The sequence below is a fragment of the Alosa alosa genome, chromosome 20 (genome assembly GCF_017589495.1).
Source record: "Alosa alosa isolate M-15738 ecotype Scorff River chromosome 20, AALO_Geno_1.1, whole genome shotgun sequence".
Lineage (NCBI taxonomy): Eukaryota > Metazoa > Chordata > Actinopteri > Clupeiformes > Clupeidae > Alosa > Alosa alosa.
In genome coordinates this window covers 26,041,815-26,056,814 of record NC_063208.1, presented here as the reverse complement: position 1 = coordinate 26,056,814, position 15,000 = coordinate 26,041,815, and the positions used below count along the sequence as shown (strand labels likewise).

General features: G+C 45.9%; 2 protein-coding genes across 2 annotated transcripts in view; both read right to left on the bottom strand.

Annotated features, from left to right (window-relative positions):
* foxo6b (forkhead box O6 b) overlaps positions 1-1,957 on the bottom strand; it is a 34,424-nt gene extending 32,467 nt beyond the window's left edge. Inside the window, 1 exon segment of the mRNA XM_048230527.1 lies at positions 640-1,957. Coding sequence (XP_048086484.1) covers positions 640-1,128 — 489 coding nt within the window. The 5' untranslated portion in view covers positions 1,129-1,957.
* An 8,184-nt stretch (positions 1,958-10,141) lies between these two features.
* Positions 10,142-15,000, bottom strand: part of ppp1r8a (protein phosphatase 1, regulatory subunit 8a) — a 6,688-nt gene continuing 1,829 nt past the window's right edge. Inside the window, exons 5-8 of the mRNA XM_048229172.1 lie at positions 14,337-14,554; positions 12,746-12,890; positions 11,216-11,280; positions 10,142-10,951 (exon numbers count right to left, since the gene is read on the bottom strand). Of these exons, the coding sequence (XP_048085129.1) occupies positions 10,586-10,951; positions 11,216-11,280; positions 12,746-12,890; positions 14,337-14,554 (794 nt within the window). The 3' untranslated portion in view covers positions 10,142-10,585. The remainder of the gene's footprint in view (positions 10,952-11,215; positions 11,281-12,745; positions 12,891-14,336; positions 14,555-15,000) is intronic.

Here is a 15,000-nt window from a genome sequence, read left to right as displayed (position 1 = left end):
GTGCGTGCTCAATATTGAGACCCAACGCTTTGCGAATAGCGACGCAGAGAGCAGCCCGGACCTCACTGTCCCCCAGGTGACCCGCTATCCCCTTCTGCACCGACTACTACGGCGGATGACGACAGCAAGAGAGACACGAGTGATTTAACGGGCCGCAAATCACCTCCACGTCTCCTGCATCCTCTAAATCTAATCAACGCAAAAGCGTCACAGCGCACAAGAGCATTCTCGGGGAGAAGGGAGAAACGGGGCGTATGGAGTGGGGTGTGCGTGCGTGTGTATGTGTTTTTCCAGGTTTCAGCAGCTGTATACAAGAAATACGATCCCAAAGCAATGAACTCAGTGAACTCCTCTCCACCTCCCAGTACTATACGCCGCCCCTCTCCGTCCCTTGCACAGAAAACAGTAAGGACAGCAAAGAAGTATGTGAGCCTGTCAGCCGGACATGTTTGTTCACAATGCTGCTGTACACTACTGCCAACAGCCTATGTGTGTGAGGAAAGCATTAGTTGTATTGCGAATCTCTTCTCGAATATGTGTCTGCCATGTGTCTCCACATGGTCTATATTATGCAGATTTCACGTGTGTGTGACACCCCATTTAACCCCACCGCTGAAATGATCATTAAGGGAACTGTACCTTCCAGCCGGCGGAGCTATTGCTGTCGCCTTTATCCTTGAAATAGGGTACAAAGCGGACCATCCAATCGTAAATCTGTGACAAAGTGAGTCGTTTGTCTGGGGTGCTTTCGATTGCACGCGTAATGAGGTCCGCGTAAGAGAGATTGCCCCACGCGTTCCGTCGCGAGGATTTGGATTTGCGCAGCTGGCCGGCTACATCGAGTGCAGCCCCGGACATGCACGCGGGAGCGGCGGCGATCGGGGCTGGGGCGCCGGCTGGGTGCTTTATCTCTGACGGCGCTCCACCGCCTCTCTCGCCTCTGCATGCTGGCACGTTGTACGGCTCCACTTTCACGGACGCCAGGGGTAGACCCCGGTTCTCCTCCTCGGCTCCCGGAATATCCTCTGGACACGGCAGCGGCCAGGTGCATGACCGTGGCCGGCTTTGTGGCTCAAAATCCGTGTCAACCTGATGCGCATCCATACCGTTGTTCTCCATCATCAACATTTGCGCTGATTTTTTGGATCACTGGCAAGGTCAAAAGAAATAAAATTCGCTGTAAATCCAACAGTCGCCTTGGGTTGTTAAAAATGTCCAATCGTCCTTCTGTCACAGCCCAAAACAAAAATGAATGCCAATATCAAAAACGCCGGCAGCTATAGAGAGACTGGTCATTCTGTATGTCTAGTCTGCGGTATCAAAACCGAACACCTAAATGTTACCAAAGCATCTATAGGAACAATAGTCTTGTTTTCCATCTTAATTGAACAGTGTCGTCACATTGAGTGAGTTGAATGTCCATAACGAACGATCGAGGTGCTTTAATTTGTACCCATAACCGAACCTTGCCAAATTCAATGCCACATCAAATACTTTGGGGGGGAAATCGCGTCTCTTCAATCACTCGGTAGCAGCAACAGTTGATTGCTCTGACAGACGACTTGACAGACGGCCCGGCTGTAGACGCTTGAGAATTCAATTCTCCAACCCGTAGGAAGAGAACGAAATCAATAGACTTTCTGTGGACTCTCTCTCCAGTTTCAGATGTCTCGAGATCTCCTTCTTCTCTGCAGATTTGTAGCCGGCTTACACGCAAGCTCTCACGCGAACGCAGTCATAACTGATAGTAACACACAGCGCGAGCGCAATTACTCCCTCAAAAATAAGGTCGCATGAATCATTTATAGAGCCGCAGAATGCCAGACGAAACGAGCGGAGCGCTTTGGGTTGCGCACTTTTGTTTGATCGCATGCTCTTGACGTCCTGTCATGAATTATTTTTTTTTCTTCTCTCCGTCCAGATTATATTTTCAAATTATCATTCCCTCCACACTGGCTCATCCTTGTTTGTGAGTTGCGGATGGTGTGACGGCGCTGTGTACCGTTGAATAAATGGTGCTATCAGATAATTGGACAGCGCTTCAAGTCACTCCCTCCAGAACCGGTTCTTGAAGAGGCGAACGCGCATTTTTCATAATGCAGTTTCATTGGGGAGGTCAGGTCGCGAATTCGGTTATAGGTTACATTTTCCCAGCAAATGGTTTGAATTCATCGCCATTACAGTAGAAATACACTATTTGTTTATTTTTCTAATGGACTGATTAATGTCGATTACGACGCACAATAATACGTGTGAGGGTCATCAGAGAGAAATCCATTCAGTTAATGGGTAGACTGGCCATCCTCACCAATTTATTTCTACAGTCTGGTCATGCTTGAGCATTCCTTTTGAGGAAGGTATGCAACCTGTTGCAACCTGGTTCATTTCATAGGCTAGGGATGAACCTCTCTCTCATTGAGAGCATGGTCTATGTCATCATAGGCACCTGCATCGATTCACAGAAATCGTTGATTTCTGCTAACGCTCACGGTCCAATGGCTGTATTCTTTTGCCAATTAATAAATTACTAATAAAAAAAAACAATATAGTAGGCTTCACGGCTGTGAAATGTATTCACATTCACTCTAAGTGTGAAATAATAGTAGCCTAGCACAGTAAGTCACTGTGTGAGACTGGCAAATCCATAGGGTAGATGAGGAGAAACGGTGGCCCAAGTGTCCCGTCGCTGTGGGGACTAATTGACAAGAAATGTGTGTCATCTCGTCTTCGGCCTGACCGTCTACTCTCGGCGGAGGAAGGCGGGGACGATTGTGAATGTCACATTCAATAGCAGCCCGTGTACTACCCATGTGTGCGACAAGCAGATACATTGACCGAGGGGATTCCGCCCACGCCGTGAGCCGGCGCCATAGAGACCTGATTGGGTTCAGTTTGACAGCCAGGAGGGTCTCGGGCTAGCCTGCCTCCAACCAGTCGTGGCTCTTTGGCTCTGCGTCGCGTGCATTGGCTGTTGTTCTTCTCATGTGGGCGGGGTCGCTTCATATGCATAAACCCCCATAAACCCTTTTTTAGGTGGAAAATCCCCCGGCGGTGACGTTACGACTTACTATTGACAGCTGGTTGTCAATGGCGACCGTATCCTCAAATGCTCCGAGGTGGAATGCTTTCATCGTGATTAAGCGGTACTTTTTACAAGGCGAAATTTAAAAATGGAGAGAAAGCTAGCAGGACAGAGAGATAAATGGAATGGAGGGAAGAGAGTGAGAGAAAGAGAAAAGGAGGGTGAGAGAGATGTTGTAAATGAGAACAAACAGTCAGATAATTTTAAACACATGGATCTGTGGTTTTGGAGAGGAGATTTTTATGCACCGCAGTGAAGTTGTAACAGGAATGCGGTGTGACTCCCATCCTAAGGAATGAAAACACTGATCTCCTGCCAGTTACGTGGAGTTAATGCTCTTTTGTAGTTTCTGTCCTTTAACAAACGGGCATTGGAGTTATAATAAGAACTACAGTATATTATTAATTTCTAAATAAAATGTGTAGGCCTAAATGGCTGGATTAGGAGAGCTAGAGTACACTATTATGATAGCCTACATAATTAGGGCTAAAACTCCAACAAGCAAGTTTCATAAATTCGTTATAATAGCCATGCTTATCCCTTTTCCACCAGCTGATCCTGCCTATTAAAATCCATGTTGGGTCCATATGGAACAATAGCTCCACATGGCCCATTATGGCTTCTAATCAGGTTGTGTACATGCAGCTATAGCCCACCAAAGATTGCAGTGGAAACTGTTGAAAGTTTTTTGCATTTCACATCAATGACTAATGTCTTGACTAGTGCACTCTGACACTACACACAGACACACACACACACACACACAACACACACACACACACACACACACAAATACAGAAGAGCTTGAGGGTTTCTCCTACCTGCCTAAGCCAGTCCTGTGGATTATTGATGTGTTTACGAGTGGCAGTGATGCCGCTCCCACCCGGCATAACCCCTAAGGGAGCCACTCTTAAGCAACACCAACTGGCAGCGATCCTCACACCCTAAACGCCATGTTCAGTACATCTGTGTTCTCAATCTTGCTCTCTACCTCTCTCAAACAAACACACACACACACACACACATATGCACGCACCTACACACACTCTCACACACACACAGACACACACATACTGTCTCTCCATCTCTCACATACTCTCTCTCTCACACACACTCTCTCTCTCTCTCTCTCTCTCTCTCTCTCTCTCTCTCTCTCTCTCTCTCTCCACTTCCTGTGTATGCACATAGCCTCTCTGCTGCACTATAAGTGAGGAGCCCTGTTTAGCCCTAAAGGACACTTTTCATGGATCACCAGCGGTGGAGAATCCCAACCTGGCGCCAGAATGGAGACGTTTTTTACTGTCTTCCTGTCTTCCCTGGACTCTGCACTTGGTGACAGGTTCAGACTGATCTGCATCCTCCTCTCCTCCCCTCCCAGTCCCCAACCACATCCTGCTACCCTGTGAGCCATCTACCCTGGATCACCTTCCTCACCCCCCGAAGACTGATTCGGCCGCCTGCAAACCACCCAGACTCTCTCCCCTCTCCTGTCAGTAACTTCATGGTTTTTCATGTCTGTTTGTCTGCCTGCCGGCGTGCCTGTCTCTCTCCTTCTGGTCCTCTGTTGCTCCTCTCAATGACCTCACATTTTCATGTCATTCTGTCTCCTTGTCTCTTTATTTCTTTCTTTCTATATCGTTCCATTCCTCTTTCCATCCCTTGCTCCTTTCAATTTCATGTTTTCATGACGGCCTGTCTCCTTGTCTTTCTTTTTTGCTTTCTGTTCGTCTCCACTCTTCCCTCTGTTTATCATTCCATCCCTTGCTCCTTATCCATCTCTCACTCTGTCTGTCTGTGTGTCTATATATCCATCTCTCTCGCTGTCTGTCTGTCTCTGTCTATCTATCTATCTATCCATCTCTCTCTCTGTGTCCGTCTGTCCACCTGTCTATCTATCCATCCATCTCTCTGTCTGTCTGTCTGTCTATGTGGCTCTGTGTCTTTCCTTGTGGTCGTCCCTGCCTCCTGCCTCCTGCTGGCCTCGCAGGGTTACATAAGTCTGCTGTGAGTGTTGTTGACTTGGCCCCTGCGTGGGGACTGTGGCAAAGCAGAGTCTGGGCGTTCCTGCCCCTGCGCAGCCGATGACCATCCCAGGAATGTGTCTCCTCCTTGGAACTGGGTCGCCGCCAACCATGTGGCCTCCCAATGTCACACAAACCAACATAGGGAAAGAGAGAGAGGTGAGAGAGAGAGAGAGAGAGAGAGAGGGACAAATACACAGACAAGATGGGAGAGGGAGAGGAGTAGAAAAGGTAGGTAGTAAAGAGAGGTAGAGAAACACCACAGAGAGAAGGGAAAGAGGAAGAATATGGAAGATAGATCCATAGAGACCTCCAGGAAGAACATGAGAGAAGGAGGGAGAGAGAGATAGGGAGAGAAAGAGAGAGAGGGAGGGAGGGAGGGGAGAGAGAGAGGCTCCAGGCTTTGGGAGGGAGTCCAACAGCGAAAAGCTGGATTTGACTCCCCAGCATTGGCATGGCATGCTAGTTTGACTAATACTTCCTGCCTGGCTGTCTGCGTTGTGTTCCATTTCTTCTTCTGTTTTTCTCCAACCCCCACCCCATCCCTCCTCCCGTCCCCTCTTCCCCCTCTTAGCTGTTTTAAATGGGTGGAAACCACAAAGCGCACTGTGCCTTCCATTCTGTTGATGAATTCAGACATGTGGGTAAATATATATTTACCCCCCCCGCCCCCCAACAGAATCCCTCTCTGCAAGTAAACAGCAAAACAAACGTCGCCGGTGAGACGACGTTCGCAGGCACCTGTGACAACGTGGCGGACCCCCGCTCCGGTGTACCCACACACTTAAAGAGGTTTAGCGCCGACACAAGCCGACACCGGCGGCTAATCCCATTTCAAATATTGCCCCTGAACCATGAGATTCACTTGCCAGCCGGGCGGAGGGGGGGGGGGGGGTCTCTCAGCGGCAGCTCTTACCTTTCAGTGTGAGTGTGTGGGAGCGCCAGGGTGCTAATCTCCCTTCCCCTCCACCTTCCTTCTCGCCCTCGTCCTGTCTCGCCCACCCCTGCGAAGGCCCAGCGGGGCTGCCACGGAAGCAGATGCACCCGATAGACGTGCTCGGGACGAAGGATCACACCAGTCTCGGTCAGTGGCTAAGCAGGGAAGTGTGTTTGTATGTGTGTGTTTGTGTGTGTGTGTGTTGTGTGTGTGTGTGTGTGATGGAATAGTGTTGGGCCAAGTGGAGAAAAGCCACACTGAGAGCGCTTGAGATGGAGGCGTCATGGGTCAACTGGATCCCTTTTTTTTGTGGGTCCACAGTGGTGCTGCTGCAAAACCACGGGATATTTCCGTTTATGTACGGACACCGCATTGTGGAAGGAGACTGAGTGGATCTTTAAAAGAAAAAAACACAAAGTAGTGGCCTGGCTTGTTGACCTTGAGCTGCACCCCAGACTGAGTGGGCCTTGAGAGCTTTGGACTGCCTGCACAAATGAAGTCATTCACGACCACAAGAAACAATTACCGAAAGTTATCAGCAACTAGCGGGCCTTATCTGTCTCTGAGTGCATCAAAAGTATTTGACAAGAGAGAGATGTTGTCTGGAAAAGATGAAGTCTTTATGTGAGTGTATGTGTGTGTTTTGCTTAAGTGTGTGTGTGTGAGGCAGAGGGAAGATTTTGTGACAGGGAGGTACAGGGGCAGAAGAGGCGTCAGCAGGTGCTTCGGCGAGTTCCGCCTGGCTGGCTGCGACATGCGCGGCGCCGATTGGCGATGACAGCGCCTCTGTGCCCTCCTTCACTCATCTGTCACCGAGGGTCAGCCACCGCGCCCGGAATCTTCCGTCATGGCGAGGGACGAGAGCACACTCGCACGTTGGCGGCGGCTTCCCGCTTGTCAACACGCCTATTTTTTTGCCTCAGCTCTGAGTCCTTGCCATCTCTGGCCCACATCTCCTCCTTAATATGAACATATTTCCCCACATTTATGAAATGTATTCCTTTGGTTGCAGACTGGCCATCTGAGGCAACGTGAATCTGTACTGATTTTATGCCTAATACAATTGCGGTCATGGGTTAACTATGAAAAGTGAAAAAAAAAAAAAAATGGAAGGCGAAAAAACAACTTGAATTAGAAAGGGAAAAAAGAAATGAAGGAGGTTCATAGGGTCGTATATCATTAAGCAATTGAGAAAGTTAATTAGGCAGCTCTGATAATTATTGCCATGGCAACCTGAGCGCTCTCATGCAGACTTGATTAATGAGATGCCATTTATCTGTTCTGGAAACCAAGCGGGGCCTACAGAGGAGCCTGGGAGACCCCTAGTGGGGGGATCTGTCACTACGCCCATTCTCATCCCAGATTTAGCCTAATTCTAGACACTGGAGGATTCCACAGCAAATTAGGATTTAGTCTGATTCAGAGTCAGCTGTACCTGGGAGGATGCTAAATTGAGACTGACCAGCCAATCAGTATCCCTGCCTTAAAAACACAGCACAGCAAAACACACAGTCATATGCTTTGTTCAGTCCTTCCCAGGCGAGATGTGCATTCCTTTGTTTACTAAAGGCATGCTGTTTAAGCAGAGGAAGGATTAATGTGCTCAATGCAAATGGTGAGAATAAATGGTATCAGGGGAGATTAATAGATGAGCACTGCAAGGTAGTCAGGCATTGGTGTTAATTGGCGCTTGCTCTGGGATTCCCATCACAAAAGTGTCAATGATTTCAAGCTACCCAACAGGATGTGTCTTTCTCCCACACATGGTGGGGGGGGGGGGGCAAAGCAGAGCAGAATCGGTATTTTAGGAGGGGGGCGTTCCAGAAAGCAAATACCTGCGATACCTAGATAGATACGTGCACCAAAACGTCACATGTGAATGTAGATCACAGTCTGTTAACAATATCTTTGGGGCTTTCGGAGTTCTGATCTAATTCTCTAAATCATGCTTTGCGGGCTCTCTTCTCCTTTAAAAGACCGAAATTAGCTCTGTAATCTCCTCTGTGAAATTAGATGACAATAAAAAAAAAAGAGATAACTGTATTCCGTGACAAAGAGGAGCTTTAAATTTAGCACTGATTTCAAGTCCAGGGTCCTGATAGCCGAAGCAGCTCTGAGCCCTAGTCTCAAACTCTATAGTCATAGTACAATAGTCAATTGAGATTAAAGCACATTTCTGCCATGTTGCAAATGCACACCGACAATTTAACAGTTTCAAGTGACTTTGGGCACCATCAGAACTTTAATATTGATACAAACCAATAATTCGTTTGCCCATCTTAATGTTTGTCTTGAATCATTTTCTATATTTGACTTATATATAAATGGTTTGAATGATGAAAATATATTCCTGTTTAGAAATGTTTAGAAAGAGATTGAGCAACATGGAGGCCATGGCAAAGCTGTAGGACGTTTTCATCTTAGATGTGAGATTTTATATCAAGACTGAATTACTGGTCTGCAAGGAGTCCTATAAATTAGCCAGGCAAACCAGAGCAGAAATAAACTACTTGTATCTGGAACAAAGTCCATCAGCCTGGAGTTGATCATTTGTAAGTGAAGTCTTTGAGCTTTTGCTTGAAACACTAGAAGCTATGGTACATCATTTTGTGTTTTAGCCATTTTAATCTATATTTTTCACCTTAATTTCATCTTTTATATGTATATTCTTTCTATTGTTTTCATTATCTTTTCCCTATTATTAAAATATGTTTGTATAATAATACAACACAATGTTTTGCAAATGGCATTCATTCTCAGGAGTAAGCTTGCCAGTTGTTTCTGTACTTTGTCTCAGCCTTGTAGTCAGTGGCCGGATGTTAATTTTCCCTCATGAGATCTTGTCTTGGATTCATAAATTATATACATGTTCTTCGTCTTGTTCTTCATTTGACTTGCTTTTTTTAATATTATATAAGAAAGCTATCAATCAGGCTGAAAAATTGTCTTCCTGAGAGGAACACAGTGTTCTAGACAACGGTCCCCTCAGCACGGGACCAAGCCCGAAAACAGCACAGACCAGGACATTTTCATTAGCTAGCCAACTGGTCAAACCCAAATTCTGTCACATGTCACCCCCTAGTGGACAAGCCAAATTAATGACCAAAGTAATGATTGCATTACCTAACTAATGAAATCTCTATTAGTGCACCCTTTGTCTGTCATTTCCATCTTTGCCAAGCGAGACAGAGACATCTTAACCAACTGAAACACAGACACAGTAACTACAAAAGACCCACAGCTCCCTCTTATCTCTAGAAAGTGTCACACAGTTTGAAATGCAGCACAGCACGCTGTGCAAAAAGGCATGCCTGTCGCTTGTTGTCTGCCTGAGTTTGATAACCACCCAGAAAACTGAAGCAAGCACTGATTAGCTACCAGCTTCCCACCACTCTTGGTTCCTTCATGTTGGATTACAACGCCTGAGCTGCTTTTAAAAAATAAATAAAAATAAAATAAATAGCGTAGTACGGCACGCATTAAACAGCAGGATGACACCTCAGAGAGAATGGGTCCCTGGAGAGAGCTTCTGAAAAATGTCCTCGCCATTCCGTTTGTCAAACAGCCGCTACGAACAAGAGGGATTACTTTTTTTTTTATTATTATTATTATTTTAAAAGTTATCAAACAAAAGATAGGAGTTATAAAAAAACATTATCGCAAGACACCTTTGCCCCCCCCCCACCCCCAACCACATAGCAATTCTCTCTCTATCTATCTCTCTCTCTCTCTCTCATAACCCCTCTGATATAAAAATATAAAAAAGAGACAACTATAACCGAACTGATATCATAGGGCTCCACCTCACCAAGTTTGTAAGGATGACATGTCTCATTAATTCATATAAACAAAAGGTCAAAGGTCAAGCAGTCTGTACTTAATAACAGTAAGGTGTCCCCTATAGACAGCTAAGCATAAAAGAGTCCAACAAAGCTTATGGTGAAGGCTGACAAAACAAACAATTGAGGTGAATAGATGAACAAGAGGTGAACAGATGAATTCACCCAACATGTTTTGTAATATGTGGATTGTCTATATCTGGCAAAGCTTTACACTGTTAGAAACTTTCATTTACAAGAACCACGCTTTCTTACGGTAATGTTCAGAAGCACTGCTGTAATAATCTTAGAATTTATACATAGGCAGGCAGGCAGACAGACAGTGTAGTCTTTTAGTTACATTTAAACTTTCAGTGTGAGTGTTCCGACTATCGACTCGACTTGCTTCCTAACAAGTCCTGTCAGGAAATTAAATAAAAATTTAAAAAAAAACAAGAGCAAATTTCATATTTCACAGCCTCAAAAAACTCCTACTTAAGTTAGACACAAGATATCAAAACAAAAACATGGAAAACCAGGACGGGGTCGTCAGGCGGCGAAATTAAACAAACAAACAAAAACCGCAAACGGATTTCACACAAAGTCTCTCAGCACATCTTTCCAAGAAGTCCAAAAGCCCAAAGGTCCTTTCTTCAAAACACACACACACACACACAGGCCTCCCAACATGCCCCATAGTGTTCAAAGGACACCATGACGACTGTGCTCAGATCAGCAGTGAGGGGGTGGGCTTCTTCCCAGGCCACGCCTCCTTTGCGTATTTCTTCTTGCGGGGCTCGTTGAGGGCCTCTGGCCCTCCTGTGTACGGCGTGGGGCCCTGGGCCGCCGTGAGGACCACTGGGGGCTGGACGCTGGTGGGGGAGAGGTCAACCTCCGGGGCAGGGTTGGGGAAGGGCAGGGGGAGCCCCCCCAGGATGGCCGAGCCGCCCTGGGATGCGCTGAGCGGGCTGTCGCCCTCGTGGGCCGTGGGGGGCAGGTCGCCGTAGAGGCCGGCGCTCAGGGGGAAGTTCTGGATCCGCCGCGCAACGCCGTCATCCAGGCCCAGAGCGCCACCACCCTCAGTCTTCTTTTTCTGTAGAAGGGTGTGTGTGTGTGTGTGTGTGTGTGTGTGTGTGTGTGTGTGTGTGTGTAAGAGAGTGAAAGAGTGAGCAAGTGTGAGAAAGTGAGAGATGCGTGTAGTGTAGTGTGTGTTTGAAAGCATTGAAAGCATTGTTGAGAGAAAGAGACCAACACAGCTTAATATATAGTGCCACAGTTAAAGGGATTAAAATACAAATCACACTTGGCTGGTACCCATTTCACCCCATCTAGCCCACCTATGGGACTAAAGCGTTACCTTCATAGGAACCACTGCAGTCTGCACCATATTCCTGAAACGCCCTACTGAGGGATCCACATCCTCTGTGGGGAGAGAGGCAGACCGCACAGCACACACACAAAAACAAAACAAAAAAGATACAAAGATAGGAGTTATAATAAAACACACACACACACACACACACACACACACACACACACAAAAAAAATCTCTCTATTTCTCTCATAGCCACTACGATATAAAAATATTAAGGGACAACTAATATTAAAAGACAATGGAACTGACATCATAGGGTGCCACCTCGGCAAGTTTGAGAGGATAACATGTCTTTAGGCTCAATCATTCATATCACAGCACCGCACCATGAGGAACCATGAGGAACCTTAAGCGTTTTCCTCCTGAGCCACCACGGGCTCAATACGCAGGCACAGAGAACACACCATACATGTGCAAATATCGATCAACTTAATGTGCTCGCTCATTCTTGGACTGAGAGATGGAGGGGAGACTGTAGAGAGAGCACTGGGGTGTCCGGTCTGAGTGGAGAGACTGTAGAGAGAGCGCTGGGGTGTCTGGTGTGAGTGGACAAAGGTTTGGGAGCCACAGGGATCGGTGCAGGCCAGCACCAAACATTTTGTTTTTACCCCTCTCTTTTTTTGCCGCTGAATCAAACTAATACTAAACCGTGGTGCCCAAAATGGGGTACGAGCCCAAACCGTGACCTCTATGTACCGTTACACGCGAATAAACAACCACCTCAACAGCCAGCAGCACTTCAGCCCAGAGCAGCAAGCACAGACAGGAGAGGAATGAGAGATTAAGGAGCACTTATGCAAGTGAAAATACCTCAACTACTGCCTTGGGTATTAGTATTTGGCAACAGGTAACAGTTCTGTACAAATGTACAGGTTCTCATACATGTAGCAGGCTCAAAGTGCCAAGTGCATCACTGTATTGTCTAGCAAAGTGTAGCAGATTCATTGCATAGGCGATCATGTTTTTAATGGACACAAAAACTAAATAATAAGACTAAAGAGCATTATTACAGGTTGTTGTTGTCCCTGGAGGAGAAGCTGAGGAGGATCTCTTATCAAAGTTGTTCTTCGAGGCTGGCTCACTGCAGCGATGTTTAGCTGCTGACACAGTGCTTTGGAAGCAGTATCTTTTTTGGCTATGTGACCATTCTGGAGCATCAGCTGAAAACTGCAGATGGATGCTCTACTAGAACAATGCTGACAGACCAGAGTGAGACGGGCAAAATGGCCACGTACCTCCCAGTGTACTCACAGTGTACTGGTAGAATGTAGGGAAGCTGGGCTTTACAGGTCAAGATCTGTGCTCTGTTATTGAAATGTTGGGATTACACTAGTACACTACTAAAATAAAAAAATGCCATACAAGGTAGTGTGTCTGTCTGTCTGTCTGTCTGTCTGTGTGTGTGTGTGTGTGCGCATGTCTGTCTGTGTGCGTGTGTGCATGTCTGTCTGTGTGCGTGTGTGTGTGTGTGTGTTACTGTTGACTGAGGGGAGCATATGTGCTCTGTCGTACCCGGGTTGATGACCTCCTCGTCCTCGCTAAAGGACACCCTGGAGCTTTTCCGCCTTCTCTTGGGCCGCTGGATGTCTAGATTGCCCTCCTCGATGGTCAGGGTGGAGATGCGCTTGTTGTGGGCTGTGTTGAACTCAGTCAGATTCTGACAGAGAGTGGAAGAGAAGGAAAGCTGATCAGCCCTAGTACTCAACTTTCTACATAAACTTTGCACAGAACATTTCTATCCCTGTGCAGAAAAGAAGTCTTCTGTGGCTAAAATATGGAGGCCGATAATTATCTATTTTCAAATCATAACCAGCTTATTCATAAAGCATTTTATCTTACAGCTGACACGCTTTGCACATTAGTGCCAACATAAGTTTGAGATTTTATTGTTTTCAATACAACCCCACAAACCAGTGTCAAACTTTGCTGCTGTCGCCATGTCGATTACAATTCAGTTCTATTTTTGACGGCGCCACTCAATAACATCCATAGTTAATCCATTGCTTGTCAGTTAAAAATGTTGGCGCTGATGTGCATGGCAAGTGACAATGCAGTCATATCAGCGCCTATTTGCGGAGCATTTAAAAGTACTCCTAAACTGCACTAAAGGTTTTTAACTAAGAGTTTTCTAAGAGCTGCTGAAACCAACTTTTAGTAAGGAAAAATGACAACTCCTTAGGTAAGAGCTCCGTTGCTACGAGCTTGCTTGCAGTGACTATGGTGACCGGCTGATGAGTGACAGGTCTGTGTTGGTGAGAAGATAGCACTACATGAGTACCGCAAAGGATGAGAGATAAATAGATAGATAAATAACTAAAAAAAGACAACAGGCTACGAAGCACATAGTGTAATAATGGAATACATTACGAATTGATGCAGTATCTTTGTAACGTTTTTTTTTTTTTTTTAATTAATCTGTATAAAGGCACGTTTGCATAGACGAGAAGCAATTTAATTTGATTTACAATGATCAAGTTCAAGTAGTTTATGGTCATTATAATTATAGAGTTATTAAAAAAATATAAGTAATGAAATTATTGTGCTCAAGAGCCAGCTCATCTTTAAAGAATAAATTAAAAGTAGTAATTGAAAAGGTATATTGTGTGTGTGTGTGTGTGTATGGTAGGGTAAGGTGTGTGTGTGTGTGTGTGTGTGTGTGGGGGGGGGTAATGGTGCAATTAATGTAAAGGACATGAGATGTTATAAATCAGTGTTTCTCAAACTTTTTCAGATGAAGGACCACTTAACCAATAAAAAAGAAACGCACGGACCACCTAGCTAAAAAAGATTAGACCTACTTGAACAGTATATTAGCCTACATCTATATTATATTTTACCACGTCTGCTCGCGGACCACTTGGGATAGCTTGCGGACCACCAGTGGTCCCCGGACCACACTTTGAGAAACACTGTTATAAATGACATAGTACATTTAGCATTTAGTTTAAATCTTGACAATGAATGGTTTTGATTGATGTTGATGTTGGTGGTTGCATCTCTTACAATGCAGATTATCCCCTGCCCAAACACACACACACTTTTCCCATCAAGCGCGTTCTCAAACTGGCTATTTTACGTCCACTATTTTCCTCCACGTGCTCACCTCCAGCTCTGTCTCCTCCTCCGGCAGCCCCAGGAGTCCCTTCAGCTCCTCGTCCTCCACCCCCTTGGCGTCTCCCGCTGCCGCGTTCGGCTGACTCTGGGGCTTCTCGCGGAGGGTGTAGACACGCGTCGAGGCCCCGAACGACATGGTGGAGTCGATGGGCACCTGCTGGGGCTTGTGCGGCTCCAATCGGATGTGGCCCAGGAAGGTGCCATGGGCTGCAGGCGGGCACAAAGTGGGCACACTCAGCTGTTTTTCAAGCTGTTTTATTAAATCAACATGATTAGTAAACTAGCATCCATATGCCACCCAAACAGCAATACATCTTCACAGTGGAAGTGGTGCTTTTCATTAATAGGGACAATTTTTACAAAAACAAAAATGATATATTGCTATAATATGATTAAACCAGAAAGTAAACAATTACATATATACATTTTTGGAGCATGTGCATGTGCAGGGGCATGGTCTATAAGACATCATATTTTGCACAGGAAAGTGTACAAAAAACTAGGGCATCTCTCATAAGGACATCGACCCTCTATGGTTCAACTCTCCATACAGGCCATAATGTTTTAGATGGCTAGGGTCATCTACAACCTTTGTCAACATTTCTAGGTGGCCTTGTTTTCTTGCTGGAGAATGTAATAATGGAGAGTTTGTC